General features: G+C 51.1%; 1 protein-coding gene across 1 annotated transcript in view; it reads left to right on the top strand.

Moving 5' to 3' along the window:
- Nucleotides 1–10: 10 nt before the first annotated feature.
- The window catches only part of LOC116969415 (epithelial discoidin domain-containing receptor 1-like), a 31,814-nt gene continuing 19,335 nt past the window's right edge, over nt 11–12,489 (top strand). Inside the window, exons 1-6 of the mRNA XM_033016292.1 lie at nt 11–114; nt 2,407–2,593; nt 5,190–5,436; nt 7,579–7,722; nt 8,295–8,452; nt 11,322–11,529. Of these exons, the coding sequence (XP_032872183.1) occupies nt 47–114; nt 2,407–2,593; nt 5,190–5,436; nt 7,579–7,722; nt 8,295–8,452; nt 11,322–11,529 (1,012 nt within the window). The 5' untranslated portion in view covers nt 11–46. The remainder of the gene's footprint in view (nt 115–2,406; nt 2,594–5,189; nt 5,437–7,578; nt 7,723–8,294; nt 8,453–11,321; nt 11,530–12,489) is intronic.

Genomic DNA, 12,489 nt, shown 5'->3' with positions numbered 1-12,489 from the left:
CCTTGCAGACTCTCTGAAGTCGTACACGGTGACCCTGGGTCAAGTGATGAACATCACTGGTCTGCCTCCCATCAACCTGAACGACTCCACCTACGACGGCGGCAAACTCGGCAGGTAGGGGGCGCCGCGGAGCGACACGGAGCGGGCGGGCAGAAGGTTGGCAGACGGCGATCGATGCCCACCTCTACATGGGGTCCGGTGCCCGCTAACGGTGTGGGCTCGCTGGACACGGACAGAGACACGCGCGCACACACACACACACACACACACACACACACACACACACACACACACACACACGGGGAGAGGGGCGCTCCTGCACACGCACATAGGCAGTCACACGCATATGCAGACGTGCACACTCACATGCCACCACTGCATGTGTATACACACGCACACATCTACACATGCACACATACAACTTTGTACATGCACATGCATGTATTCACGTATGTGCGCACAAACGTACGTTTGCAAACTCACATGTTTACACATGCATGTACATACATGTCCACGCACTAATGTATGTACATGCGCATTCTGTGTGTGTGCATTCGCGCATGTACACCCATGCACGTAGGCACCTGTGTATATGCACTTACGCACATGAGAGCACAAGCCGGTGTGCATGCGTGCACACAGTCACAAATACACACAGACGCACCGATACACGTAGACACACGTGCATACACACATGCACACAGACTAACACACACACTCACACTCGCACTGATACACGCAGAGACACAAGCACTCTTAGACGCACACACACACACACACACACACACACACGCACGCACACACACACACACACACACACACACACACACACACACGCACGCGCACGCACACACACACACACACACACACACACACACACACACACACACACACACACACACACACACACACACACACACCCCTGGTGTTCCCTGTTGGGAAATTTGTTGGCAGGAAGTGAAGAAGGCCATTCAGCCCCTCAATCCTCTCTACCCCTTCCTACAGGGTGACTCTAAAGCAGAGCTGCGAACCCCATCCTTTGTCCCGGAACCCCGGCTCCATCCCTGGCCACGAGGGGGGGGGGGAGGGATGGGACGTGTCGTCTAAGCTATAGGGAGAGGTTGAGCAGGCTGGGTCTCTATTCCATGGAGCACAGGAAGATGAGGGGAGATCTTATAGAGGTGTACAAAATCATGAGAGGAATAGATCGGGTAGACGCACAGAGTCTCTTGCCCAGAGTAGGGGAATCGAGGACAAAGAAACATAGAAACGTAGAAAATAGGTGCAGGAGGAGGCCATTCGGCCCTTTGAGCCAGCACCGCCATTCATTGTGATCATGGCTGATCGTCCCCAATCAATAACCCGTGCCTGCCTTCTCCCCATATCCCTTGACTCCACTAACCCCTAGAGCTCTATCTAACTCTCTCTTTAATCCATCCAGTGATTTGGCCTCCACTGCCTTCTGTGGCCGGGAATTCCACAAATTCACAACTCTCTGGGTGAAAATGTTTTTTCTCACCTCAGTCTTAAATGGCCTCCCCTTTATTCTAAGACTGTGGCCCCTGGTTCTGGACTCGCCCAACACTGGGAACATTTTTCCTGCATCTAGCTTGTCCAGTCCTTTTATAATTTTATATGTTTCTATAAGATACCCCCTCATCCTTCTAAACTCCAGTGACATAGCTTCAAGGTGAAGGGGAAAAGATTTAATAGGAATCTGAGGGGTAACTTTTTCACACAGAGGGTGGTGGGTGTATGGAATGAGCTGCCAGAGGAGGTAGTTGAGGAGCCACCTAGGATTAATTATTGTAAACCTATGGTTAGTCAGGGGCAGCCAATGATTTGTCGGGGGCCGGCTATGGTCTGTCGGGGGCAACCTATGGTCTGTCGGGGGCAACCTATGGTTTGTCGGGACCGGCCTATGGTTTGTCGGAACCAGCCGATGATTTGTTGGAGGGGGGGAAGCTAGTCTATGGATTATCAGGGGGGTGGTAACCAGGTTTAAGGTGGCGTGTGGAAAATATTTTGTAAGAATCTGAGGAGCAACCTTTTCACACACAAGGTGGGCGTATGGAACGAGCTGCTGGAGGAGGGAGCTGAGGCTGGGGCTAGCCCAACGTTTAAGAAACAGTTAGTATGTGAACGGGGCAGGATTTGAGGGATGTGGGCCAAATGCGGGCAGGTGGGACAAGTGTAGATGGAGTAACTCAGCGGGACAGGCGGCATCTCTGGATAGAAGAAATGGGTGATGTTTCAGAGGTCGAGACCCTTCTTCAGGTGGGACTTTGTTGGCCTTTTTGTGGGCAAGTTGGGCCGAAGGGCCTGTTTCCACACTGTTCTCGAATGCACGCCCTAACTCTTTCCCCCCCACCCCGCTCTCTCCCCACCTCTCACCTGCCATCGCAGTCTGCATTATGGAGGGCTCGGACAGCTGACGGACGGGGTGCTGGGCTTGGACGACTTCACCCAGAGCCACGAGCTGCGTGTGTGGCCGGGCTACGACTATGTGGGCTGGGCTGCCGCCACCCAGACCGACGGCCGCGTGCAGATGGACTTCCACTTCGACAGCCTCTGCACCTTCGAGTACATGAAGGTGAGACCTTCTCCTGCCCTCTCCCCATCATAACAAGAGGAGTTGAGTATAGGAGCAAAGAGGTCCTTCTGCAGTTGTACAGGGCCCTAGTGAGACCACACCTGGAGTATTGTGTGCTGTTTTGGTCCCCTAATTTGAGGAAGGACATTCTTGCTATTGAGGGAGTGCAGCGTAGGTTTACAAGGTTAATTCCCGGGATGGTGGGACTGTCAGATGCTGAGAGAATGGAGCGGCTGGGCTTGTACACTCTGGAGTTTAGAAGGATGAGAGGGTATCTTATTGAAACATATAAGATTATTAAGGGTTTGGACACGCTAGAGGCAGGAAACATGCTCCCAATGTTGGGGGAGTCCAGAACCAGGGGCCACAATTTAAGATAGACAAAAGTGCTGGAGAAACTCAGCGGGTGCGGCAGCATCTATGGAGCGAAGGAATCGGAGGGAGGAGGAGAACTAGGTCAAAGTAGGCATACCTTGAAGAGATTTTGCAGTGGAGTACACAAAATGTTTAAGAAACTCCATAGATGCTGCCGCACCCGCTGAGTTTCTCCAGCACTTTTGTCTCCTTTCGAATTTCCAGCATCTGCAGTTCCTTCTTAAACACGCCACAGTTTAAGAATAAGGGGTCGGCTATTTAGAACGGAGACGAAGAAACACATTTTCACACAGAGGTGTGAGTCTGTGGAATTCTCTGCCTTGGAGGCCGGCTCTCTGGATACTTTTAAGAGAGAGCTAGATAGGGCTCTTAAAGATAGCGGAGTCAGGGGATATGGGGAGAAGACAGGAACGGGGAACTGATTGGGGATGATCAGCCATGATCACATTGAATGGCGGTGCTGGCTCGAAGGGCCGAATGGCCTCCTCCTGCACCTGTTGTCTATTGTCTATTCACCTGGAGCCGCCAGCCCGGCCCATCCCCCTGCCCCGACTGTCTGAAGAAGGGTCACGACCCGAAACGTCGCCCGTTCCTTCTCTCCGGAGGTGCTGCCTGACCCGCTGAGTTACTCCAGCGTTTTGTGTCTGCCATCGACCAAGCTGAAGTAGACACGGTGGCGCAGCGGTAGAGTTGCTGCCTCACAGCGCCAGAGACCCCGGTTCGATCCTGACTACGGGTGCTGTCTGTACGGAGTTTGCACGTTCTCCCCGCGACCTGCGTGGGTTTTCTCCGGGTTCTCCGGTTTCCTCCCGCATTCCAAAGACGTGCAGGTTTGCAGGTTAATTGGCCCAGAAAAAAATTACACAGATGAAAGATATCTGTGTCGATTTTGGTCATAAAGGCTTTTGGCCTTCATCAGTCAGATATAGAGTGTAGAAGTTGGGAGATTGTGTTGCAGTTGTATAAGACGTTGGTGAGACCGCATTTAGAATATTGTGTTCAGTTCTGGGCACCGTGTTATAGGAAAGATATTGTCAAGCTTGAAAGGGTTCAGAGAAGATTTACGAGGATGTTGCCAGGACTAGAGGGTGTGAGTTATAGGGAGAGGTTGAGTAGGCTGGGTCTCTATTCCATCGAGCGAGCGCAGGAGGATGAGGGGAGATCTTATAGAGGTGTACAAAATCATGAGAGGAATAGATCGGGTAGTCTTTTACCCAGAGTAGGGGAATCGAGGACCAGAGGACACAGGTTCAAGGTGAAGGGGAAAAGATTTAATAGGAATCTGAGGGGTAACTTTTTCACACAGGGGCATGGATGTATGGAACGAGCTGCCAGAGGGGGTAGTTGAGGCTGGGACTATCCCATCGTTTAAGAAACAGTTGGACAGGTACATGGATAGGACAGGTTTGGAGGGATGTAGAAACATAGAAATTAGGTGCAGGAGTAGGCCATTCGGCCCTTCGAGCCTGCACCGCCATTCAATATGATCATGGCTGATCATCCAACTCAGTATCCCGTACCTGCCTTCTCTCCATACCCTCTTATCCCCTTTAGCCACAAGGGCCACATCTAACTTCCTCTTAAATATAGCCAATGAACTGGCCTCGACTACCCTCTGTGGCAGAGAGTTCCAGAGATTCACCACTCTCTGTGTGAAAAAAGTTCTTCTCATCTCGGTTTTAAAGGATTTCCCCCTTATCCTTAAGCTGTGACCCCTTGTCCTGGACTTCCCCAACATCGGGAGCAATCTTCCTGCATCTAGCCTGTCCAACCCCTTAAGAATTTTATAAGTTATATGGACCAAGCGCAGGCAGGTGGGACTAGTGTAGCTGGGACATTGTTGGCCGGTGTGGGCAAGTTGGGCCGAAGGGCCTGTTTCCACACTGTTTCACTCTATGACTAGTGTAGCTGGGACATTGTTGGCTGGCGTGGGCGAGTTGGGCCGAAGGGCCTGTTTCCACACTGTTTCACTCTATGACTAGTGTAGCTGGGACATTGTTGGCCAGTGTGGGCGAGTTGGGCCGAAGGGCCTGTTCGCACACTGTATCACTCGATGACTCTATATAAAAGGGACGACATTTAGAGCATTGGTCCCATTATAGATAAGAGGTTCAGCAAGGTTCGTTGTAGGGGTGGTGGGGTAGAGGGGCTGGCACGGTGTTGAGGGGCCGAATGGCCGTATCTCTTGCAGCTGACCTCTCTGGCGGTGCTTCTGTCACAGGTCCACTGCAACAACATGTTCAGCCACGGGGTGAAGGCCTTCAGCCGGGCGGACTGCTTCTTCGGGACGGGTGAGACGGACTCCTGGGACCCGGAGCCGGTCAGCACCGTGACGGTACTCGATGACATGAACCCCAGTGCCCGCTACGTCAAGGTGCCGCTGGGCCAGAGGGCGGCCGCCAGCCTCCGCTGCCACTTCTACTTCGCCGATGACTGGATGCTCTTCAGCGAAGTCTCCTTCCATCTGGGTAAGTAAATCGGTAATCCCAGGAGCGGAATTAGGCCATTCGGCCCATCCAGTGTGGCCGAATTTACAGTATTGTGTTGAGTTCTGAGTTCTGTGTTGAGTTTAGAACGGAGATGAGGAAAAACATTTTCGTTAGAACGGAGATGAGGAAAAACGTATTCATTTGAACGAAGATGAGGAAATTCTTTTTCACTAGAACGTAGATGAGGAAAAACTTTTCCATTAGAACGGAGATGAGGAAAAAGCTTTTCATTTGAACTGAGATGAGGAAAATCTTTTTCACTAGAACGGAGATGAGGAAAAACGTTTCCATTAGAACGAAGATGAGGAAAATGTTTTTCATTCAAACGGAGATGAGGAAAAACGTTTTCACTAGAACGGAGATGAGGAAAAACGTTTTAGTTACAACGGAGATGAGGAAAAACGTTTTCATTGGAACAGATGTGAAAGTTCGTTTCGTAAAAAGCAGATAGCAACAAACGTTGAAGGTAGACCACGGCAATCTTTAATTGATTCGTCAGACGGAAGTGGCGAGATTACATGAGCACAAACGTTGCTCAGTGCTTCTCGGGCTCCCACTCACAGAACAAATGAGAGTTAGCACAATTATACATTTTTCTTATCAGTAACACACTCCTACCAAGTCTGAATATGGCATGACTGAAAGATTCTCTAGCCTTTCACAAGATAGGAAAGCTGGGTCCAAATCGAACTCAGCCAATATTATTACTTATCTCTGGAGCGTCAGCTATTTTTTTTCAATCTGGGCATCTTTGTGGCCTTGAAAGAAGCACATGTTATTAGGCAGGCTTCCATCTTAATGTCTTTATTGAAAAGAAGACCTGTCCTCCATATTGTGTTCCATATAATTTACAAAGTAATTCAGACTTGGCACCGAGCCATTCTTTTGTTCTGCTTGACCATGCTTTTGTAGAAGAACGGCTCCATTTTAGATTTGACTATTAGATTTGACTATTAGCTCTTTCACGGAGATGAGGAAAATCTTTTTTATTAGAGCAGAGATGAGGAAAAATGTTTTCATTCGAACGGAGATGAGGAAAAACGTTTCCATTGGAACGGAGATGAGGAGAAACTTTTCCATTGGAACGGAGATGAGGAGAAACTTTTCCATTAGAACAGAGATGAGGAAAAACATTTTCATTCGAACGGAGATGAGGAAAAACGTTTTCTCCAGAACGGAGATGAGGAAAAACGTTTCCATTAGAACGGAGATGAGGAGAAACTTTTCCATTAGAACAGAGATGAGGAAAAACGTTTTCTCTAGAACGGAGATGAGGGAAAAAATTTTCATTAGGATGGAGATGAGGAAAAACCTTTCACCTAGAGAGTTAGTGAATCTGTGGAATTCTCTGCGTGGGCGAAAGGCAGTGGAGGCCGATTCTCTGGATGCTTTCAAGAGAGAGTTAGATAGAGCTCTTAAAGATAGCGGAGTCAATAGACAATAGGTGCAGGAGTAGGCCATTCGGCCCTTTGAGCCAGCACCGCCATTCAATGTGATCATGGCTGATCTTCCACAATCAGTACCCCGTTCCTGCCTTCTCCCCATATCCCCTGACTCCGCTATCTTTAAGAGCCCTATCTAGCTCTCTCTTGAAAGCATCCAGAGAACCTGCCTCCACCGCCCTCTGAGGCAGAGAATTCCACAGACTAACAACTCTCTGTGGAAAAAGTGTTTCCTCGTCTCCGTTCTAAATGGCTTACCCCTTATTCTTAAACTGTGTGTGGCCCCTGGTTCTGGACTCCCCAAACATCGGGAACATGTTTCCTGCCTCTAGCGTGCCCAATCTCTTAACAATCTTATATGTTTCAATGAGATACCCTCTCCTCCTTCTAAACTCCAGAGTGTACAAGCCCAGCCGCTCCATTCTCTCAGCATATGACAGTCCCGCCATCCCGGGTTCTCCGATATCTTCGGTATCCTCCCACACGCCAAAGGCGCAGAGCTTTGTAGGTTAATTGGTTTGGTGTACGTGTAAATTGTCCCTAGTGTGTGTGTAGGGGGTAGTGTTAGCGTGCGGGGATCGCTGGTCGTTGCGGACTCGGTGGGCCGAAGGGCCTGTTTCCGCGCTGTATCTCTAAATTAAATTAAACACTCTCTCCCCGACTGTCTCGCTCTTTCTAGGCTCTGACCCCACCACCCCGCTGCACACGGATCTGAAGCCTCGCGCCAACCCACCTCCAGAATGGGGGACCTTAATCCCACCCTCGGGAATGTCCACTGCCAGCCATCGGATGGACGGACTGACGCCCACCGTCAGTAACCTAGGTAACGCTCGCCGCCGGGCCACGAAGGGGGTTGGCGCGAGTCTGCGTTAATCGGTGCGGCGGGTGGAGCTGCTGCCTCACAGCGCCAGACGCCCCGGGTTTGATCCTGGCCTCGGGTGCTGTCTGTACGGAGTTTGCACGTTCTCCCGATAACCGCGTGGGTTTTCTCCGGGTCTCCGCTTTCCTCCCACACTCCAAAGACATTCAGGTTTGTAGGTTAATTGGCTTGGTGTAAATGTAAACATTGTCCCTAGTGGGTGTAGGATAGTGTTAGTGTGCGGGGATCGCTGGTCGGAGCGGACCCGATGGGCTGAAGGGCCTGTTTCCGCGCTGTATCACTTTTGGCCAGAATGAGGGCAGGGACTGTCGACGCGAGGAACTGCAGATGCTGGAATCTTGCGTTTAGTGCAAAAGCGCTGGAGTAACTGGGTTGGTCGGGAAGCGCCTGTGGGGAGAATGGACGGGCAACGTTATGGGGTGTTGAAAGGTCCCGAGCCGAGATGTCCTCTGTTCCTTTCCACCCTCATTGCTCTTCCAACCTCCTGTCCTCTCTTCCGCCCGTTCCCCTCGCAGATTTGGATTCGTCCCCAGAGTCTGGCCGGCCGGTTGCCAAGGCCGACCATAGCAACACGTCAATGCTGATTGGATGTTTGGTGGCCATTATCCTTCTCCTCCTCATTGTCATCTTCATCATCTTGTGGCGCCAGTACTGGAAGAAGCTGCTCGGCAAGGTAGGCTTCCGAACCGCCCTTCCATCAGCGAGGGTCGCCAACTTCCTCGCTCCCAACTAAGGGACGGGAGGACAAAATACGGGACAGGTGCAGCAGGCAGTGAAGAAAGCGAATGGTATGTTAGCTTTCATAGCAAAATGATTTGAGTATAGGAGCAGGGAGGTTCTACTGCAGTTGTACAGGGTCTTGGTGAGACCACACCTGGAGTATTGCGTACAGTTTTGGTCTCCAAATCTGAGGAAGGACATTATTGCCATAGAGGGAGTGCAGAGAAGGTTCACCAGACTGATTCCTGGGATGTCAGGACTGTCTTATGAAGAAAGACTGGATAGACTTGGTTTATACTCTCTAGAATTTAGGAGATTGAGAGGGGATCTTATAGAAACTTACAAAATTCTTAAGGGGTTGGACAGGCTAGATGCAGGAAGATTGCTCCCGATGTTGGGGGAAGTCCAGGACAAGGGGTCACAGCTTAAGGATAAGGGGGAAATCCTTTAAAACCGAGATGAGAAGAAATGTTTTCACACAGAGAGTGGTGAATCTCTGGAACTCTCTGCCACAGAGGGTAGTCGAGGCCAGTTCATTGGCTATATTTAAGAGGGAGTTAGATGTGGCCCTTGTGGCTAAGGGGATCAGAGGGTATGGAGAGAAGGCAGGTACGGGATACTGAGTTGGATGATCAGCCATGATCATATTGAATGGCGGTGCAGGCTCGAAGGGCCGAATGGCCTACTCCTGCACCTATTTTTTATGTTTCTATGTTTCTAAATTCCCCACGGCAATTCGTTGACCGACTGGGCCGTGGCTGGGTGAATGATGAGTTGGCCCCGGGTGCTGGACTGCACACAAAGCCCAGCCGGCGGGGCCAGCTGAGGAGTTTTGGCCCGGGGGGCCACGTCGCGCGCAAAGTCCGGCGCCCCATCCAACTCACGAACCGACGGGGAGAAGGAGGGAGGGGTGGTGTCGGCGGTCAGCGAAGGTGCCAAGGCCGGGCTGCCGACCAACCGACGGGTCCATGGGCGTGGCGCTGCTGCTGCTGCTGCTGCTGCACTCCACGGGCTGCACTACGTCGGGACGAGCGATGCGGGGTCCGACCCGACAGTCCCCTCGACCCGAGTAGCAGCGGTCAAATACGGGACAAGGGCGAAACCAATTTAGCCCAATATACGGGATGTCCCGGCTAATACGGGACAGTTGGCAACACTAATTCCGTACGAGTCACTTCTACCCCATTGCGGTAATTGGACTTTGTCTCTGGATCTGGTGCTGAGAACTATATCCTGCACTCTGTGTCTTCCCCTTTGCTCCACCTGTTGTACTCGAGTTTGACTTGCACTCATGCATGGGATATCTGATAGCATGGAAAACAAAGCTTATCACTTTACCTCGGTACACGTTAGACGAAAGAAAGGGCTAGATAGGGCTCTTAAAGATAGCGGAGTCAGGGTGATATGGGGGGAAGGCAGGAACGGGGTACTGATTGGGGATGATCAGCCATGACCACATTGAATGGCGGTGCTGGCTCGTAGGGCCAAATGGCCTCCTCCTGCACCTATTGTCTATTGTTTATTGTTGCTTCCACTGGTGGGAGTGTCTAGGACTAGAGGTCACAGCCTCAGAATTAAAGGACGTTCTTTTAGGAAGGAGATGAGGAAGAATTTCTTTAGTCAGAGGGTGGTGAATCTGTGGAATTCTTTGCCACAGAAGGCTGTGGAGGCCACATGTCAGTGTATATATTTAAGGCAGGGATAGATAGATTCTTAATTAGTATAGGTGTCAGATATTATGGGGAGAAGGCAGGAAAATGTGGTTGGGAGGGAGAGATAGATCAGCCATGATTGAATGGCGGAGTAGACTTGATGGGCCGAATGGCCTAATTCTCCTCCTATCACTTATGATCGTATGATCTTAAAGTAAGAAATGGAGTAGAGTATTAAATGAGAAATAGGAGGAGAGTATGAAAAGCGTGGAGCGATTGTAATATGTGATTGTAGATCTGCTTCTGTGGCTAGAACACGACTAGTCACCTGAGTTGGCCACCATCTTGGAAGCAGTCTTCCAAGAAGGGAGGCTAAACTAAGCTAAGCTAGGGTCAACTAAAGCTGGGGTCAACAGAGCTAGGGTCAACTAAAGCTGGGGTCAAAGTTGAGTCAACAGAGCTGGGGTCAAAGTTGGGTCAACAGAGCTGGGGTCAACAGAGCTAGGGTCAACTAAAGCTGGGGTCAAAGTTGGGTCAACAGAGCTAGGGTCAACAGAGCTGGGGTCAAAGTTGGGTCAACAGAGCTGGGGTCAAAGTTGGGTCAACAGAGCTGGGGTCAACAGAGCTAGGGTCAACTAAAGCTGGGGTCAAAGTTGGGTCAACAGAGCTAGGGTCAACAGAGCTGGGGTCAAAGTTGGGTCAACAGAGCTAGGGTCAACAGAGCTGGGGTCAACTAAAGCTGGGGTCAAAGTTGGGTCAACAGAGCTAGGGTCAACAGAGCTGGGGTCAAAGTTGGGTCAACAGAGCTAGGGTCAACAGAGATGGGGTCAACAGAGATGGGGTCAACAGAGCCGGGGTCAACAAAGCCAGGGTCAACAGAGCAGGGGTCAACAGAGCTGGGGTCAACAGAGCCGGGGTCAACAGAGCCGGGGTCAACAGAGCCGGGGTCAACAGAGCCGGGGTCAACAGAGCCGGGGTCAACATCCAGGGTCAACAGAGCCGGGGTCAACAGAGCCGGGGTCAACAGAGCCGGGGTCAACAGAGCCGGGGTCAACAGAGCTGGGGTCAACAGAGCTAGGGTCAAAGTTGGGTCAACAGAGCTAGGGTCAACGTAAGTAAACTAAACAAACATGACAAGAGTGAGCGCTAACTGTCCCCCACTGTCCCCAGGCCCAGCGTCGGATCTCGGATGGGGACCTGACCGTTCGCCTCTCGCTGCCCAGCGACACCATCGTCATCAACAACACGCAACCCAGCGGGGCGGCCAGCCGCCACTCCAACCTGTACGAGCGCATCAGCTCGGGCGAGCTGGAGTACCAGGAGCCCAGCCGGCTGTGCATGAAGCTGCCCGACCTGCCCACGGCTGCAGACAACCCAGGTGAGGGGGCTGCAGGAGGGGGAGGGGGGGGGGAGGGACTGGCAGGTCGAGGGTTCCCGGAGGGAGTGACCCTCACGGTGGGGCCTGAGGGTCGGGTGTAGGGGATCAGACAAGATCCACGGTTGGTCGGTGAGCTATGGCTGGTGTTGGTTGAACGGGACCTTGATGCCCATGTCCAATAGTCCAATAGGCATCTTGGAGACATCAGGAACTGCAGATGCTGAATTTATTTATTTTATCTTAGTTTATTTGACTTGACCTCCCTTCACTTGTCTTCCCTGGACTTCCCTTGACTTGACGTCACTGCCCTTGACCTGACCTCACTTCCCTTAACCTCACTCCCCTTGGCTTCCGTTGACTTTCCTTTTCACAAGTACAGAACCAGGGGCCACAGTCTTAGAATAAAGGGGAGGCCATTTAAGACTGAGGTGAGAAAAAACTTTTTCACCCAGAGAGTTGTGAATTTGTGGAATTCCCTGCCACAGAGGGCAGTGGAGGCTAAATCACTGGATGGATTTAAGAGAGAGTTAGATAGAGCTCTAGGGGCTAGTGGAGTCAACGGATATGGGGAGAAGGCAGGCATAACCATATAACCATATAACCATATAACAATTACAGCACGGAAACAGGCCATCTCGACCCCTCTAGTCCGTGCCGAACACATAGTCTCCCCTAGTCCCATATACCTGCGCTCAGACCATAACCCTCCATTCCTTTCCCATCCATATAACTATCCAATTTATTTTTTAAATGATAAAAACGAACCTGCCTCCACCACCTTCACTGGAAGCTCATTCCACACAGCTACCACTCTCTGCGTAAAGAAGTTCCCCCTCATGTTACCCCTAAACTTCAGTCCCTTAATTCTCAAGTCATGTCCCCTTGTTTGAATCTTCCCTACTCTCAGTGGGAAAAGCTTTTCCACGTCAACTCTGTGGGTTACTGATTGGGGATGATCAG

Source organism: Amblyraja radiata, unplaced genomic scaffold (genome assembly GCF_010909765.2).
Source record: "Amblyraja radiata isolate CabotCenter1 unplaced genomic scaffold, sAmbRad1.1.pri S36, whole genome shotgun sequence".
Lineage (NCBI taxonomy): Eukaryota > Metazoa > Chordata > Chondrichthyes > Rajiformes > Rajidae > Amblyraja > Amblyraja radiata.
The sequence above is the reverse complement of the archived record's forward strand: the minus strand, read 5'-3'. Positions and strand labels throughout refer to the sequence as shown.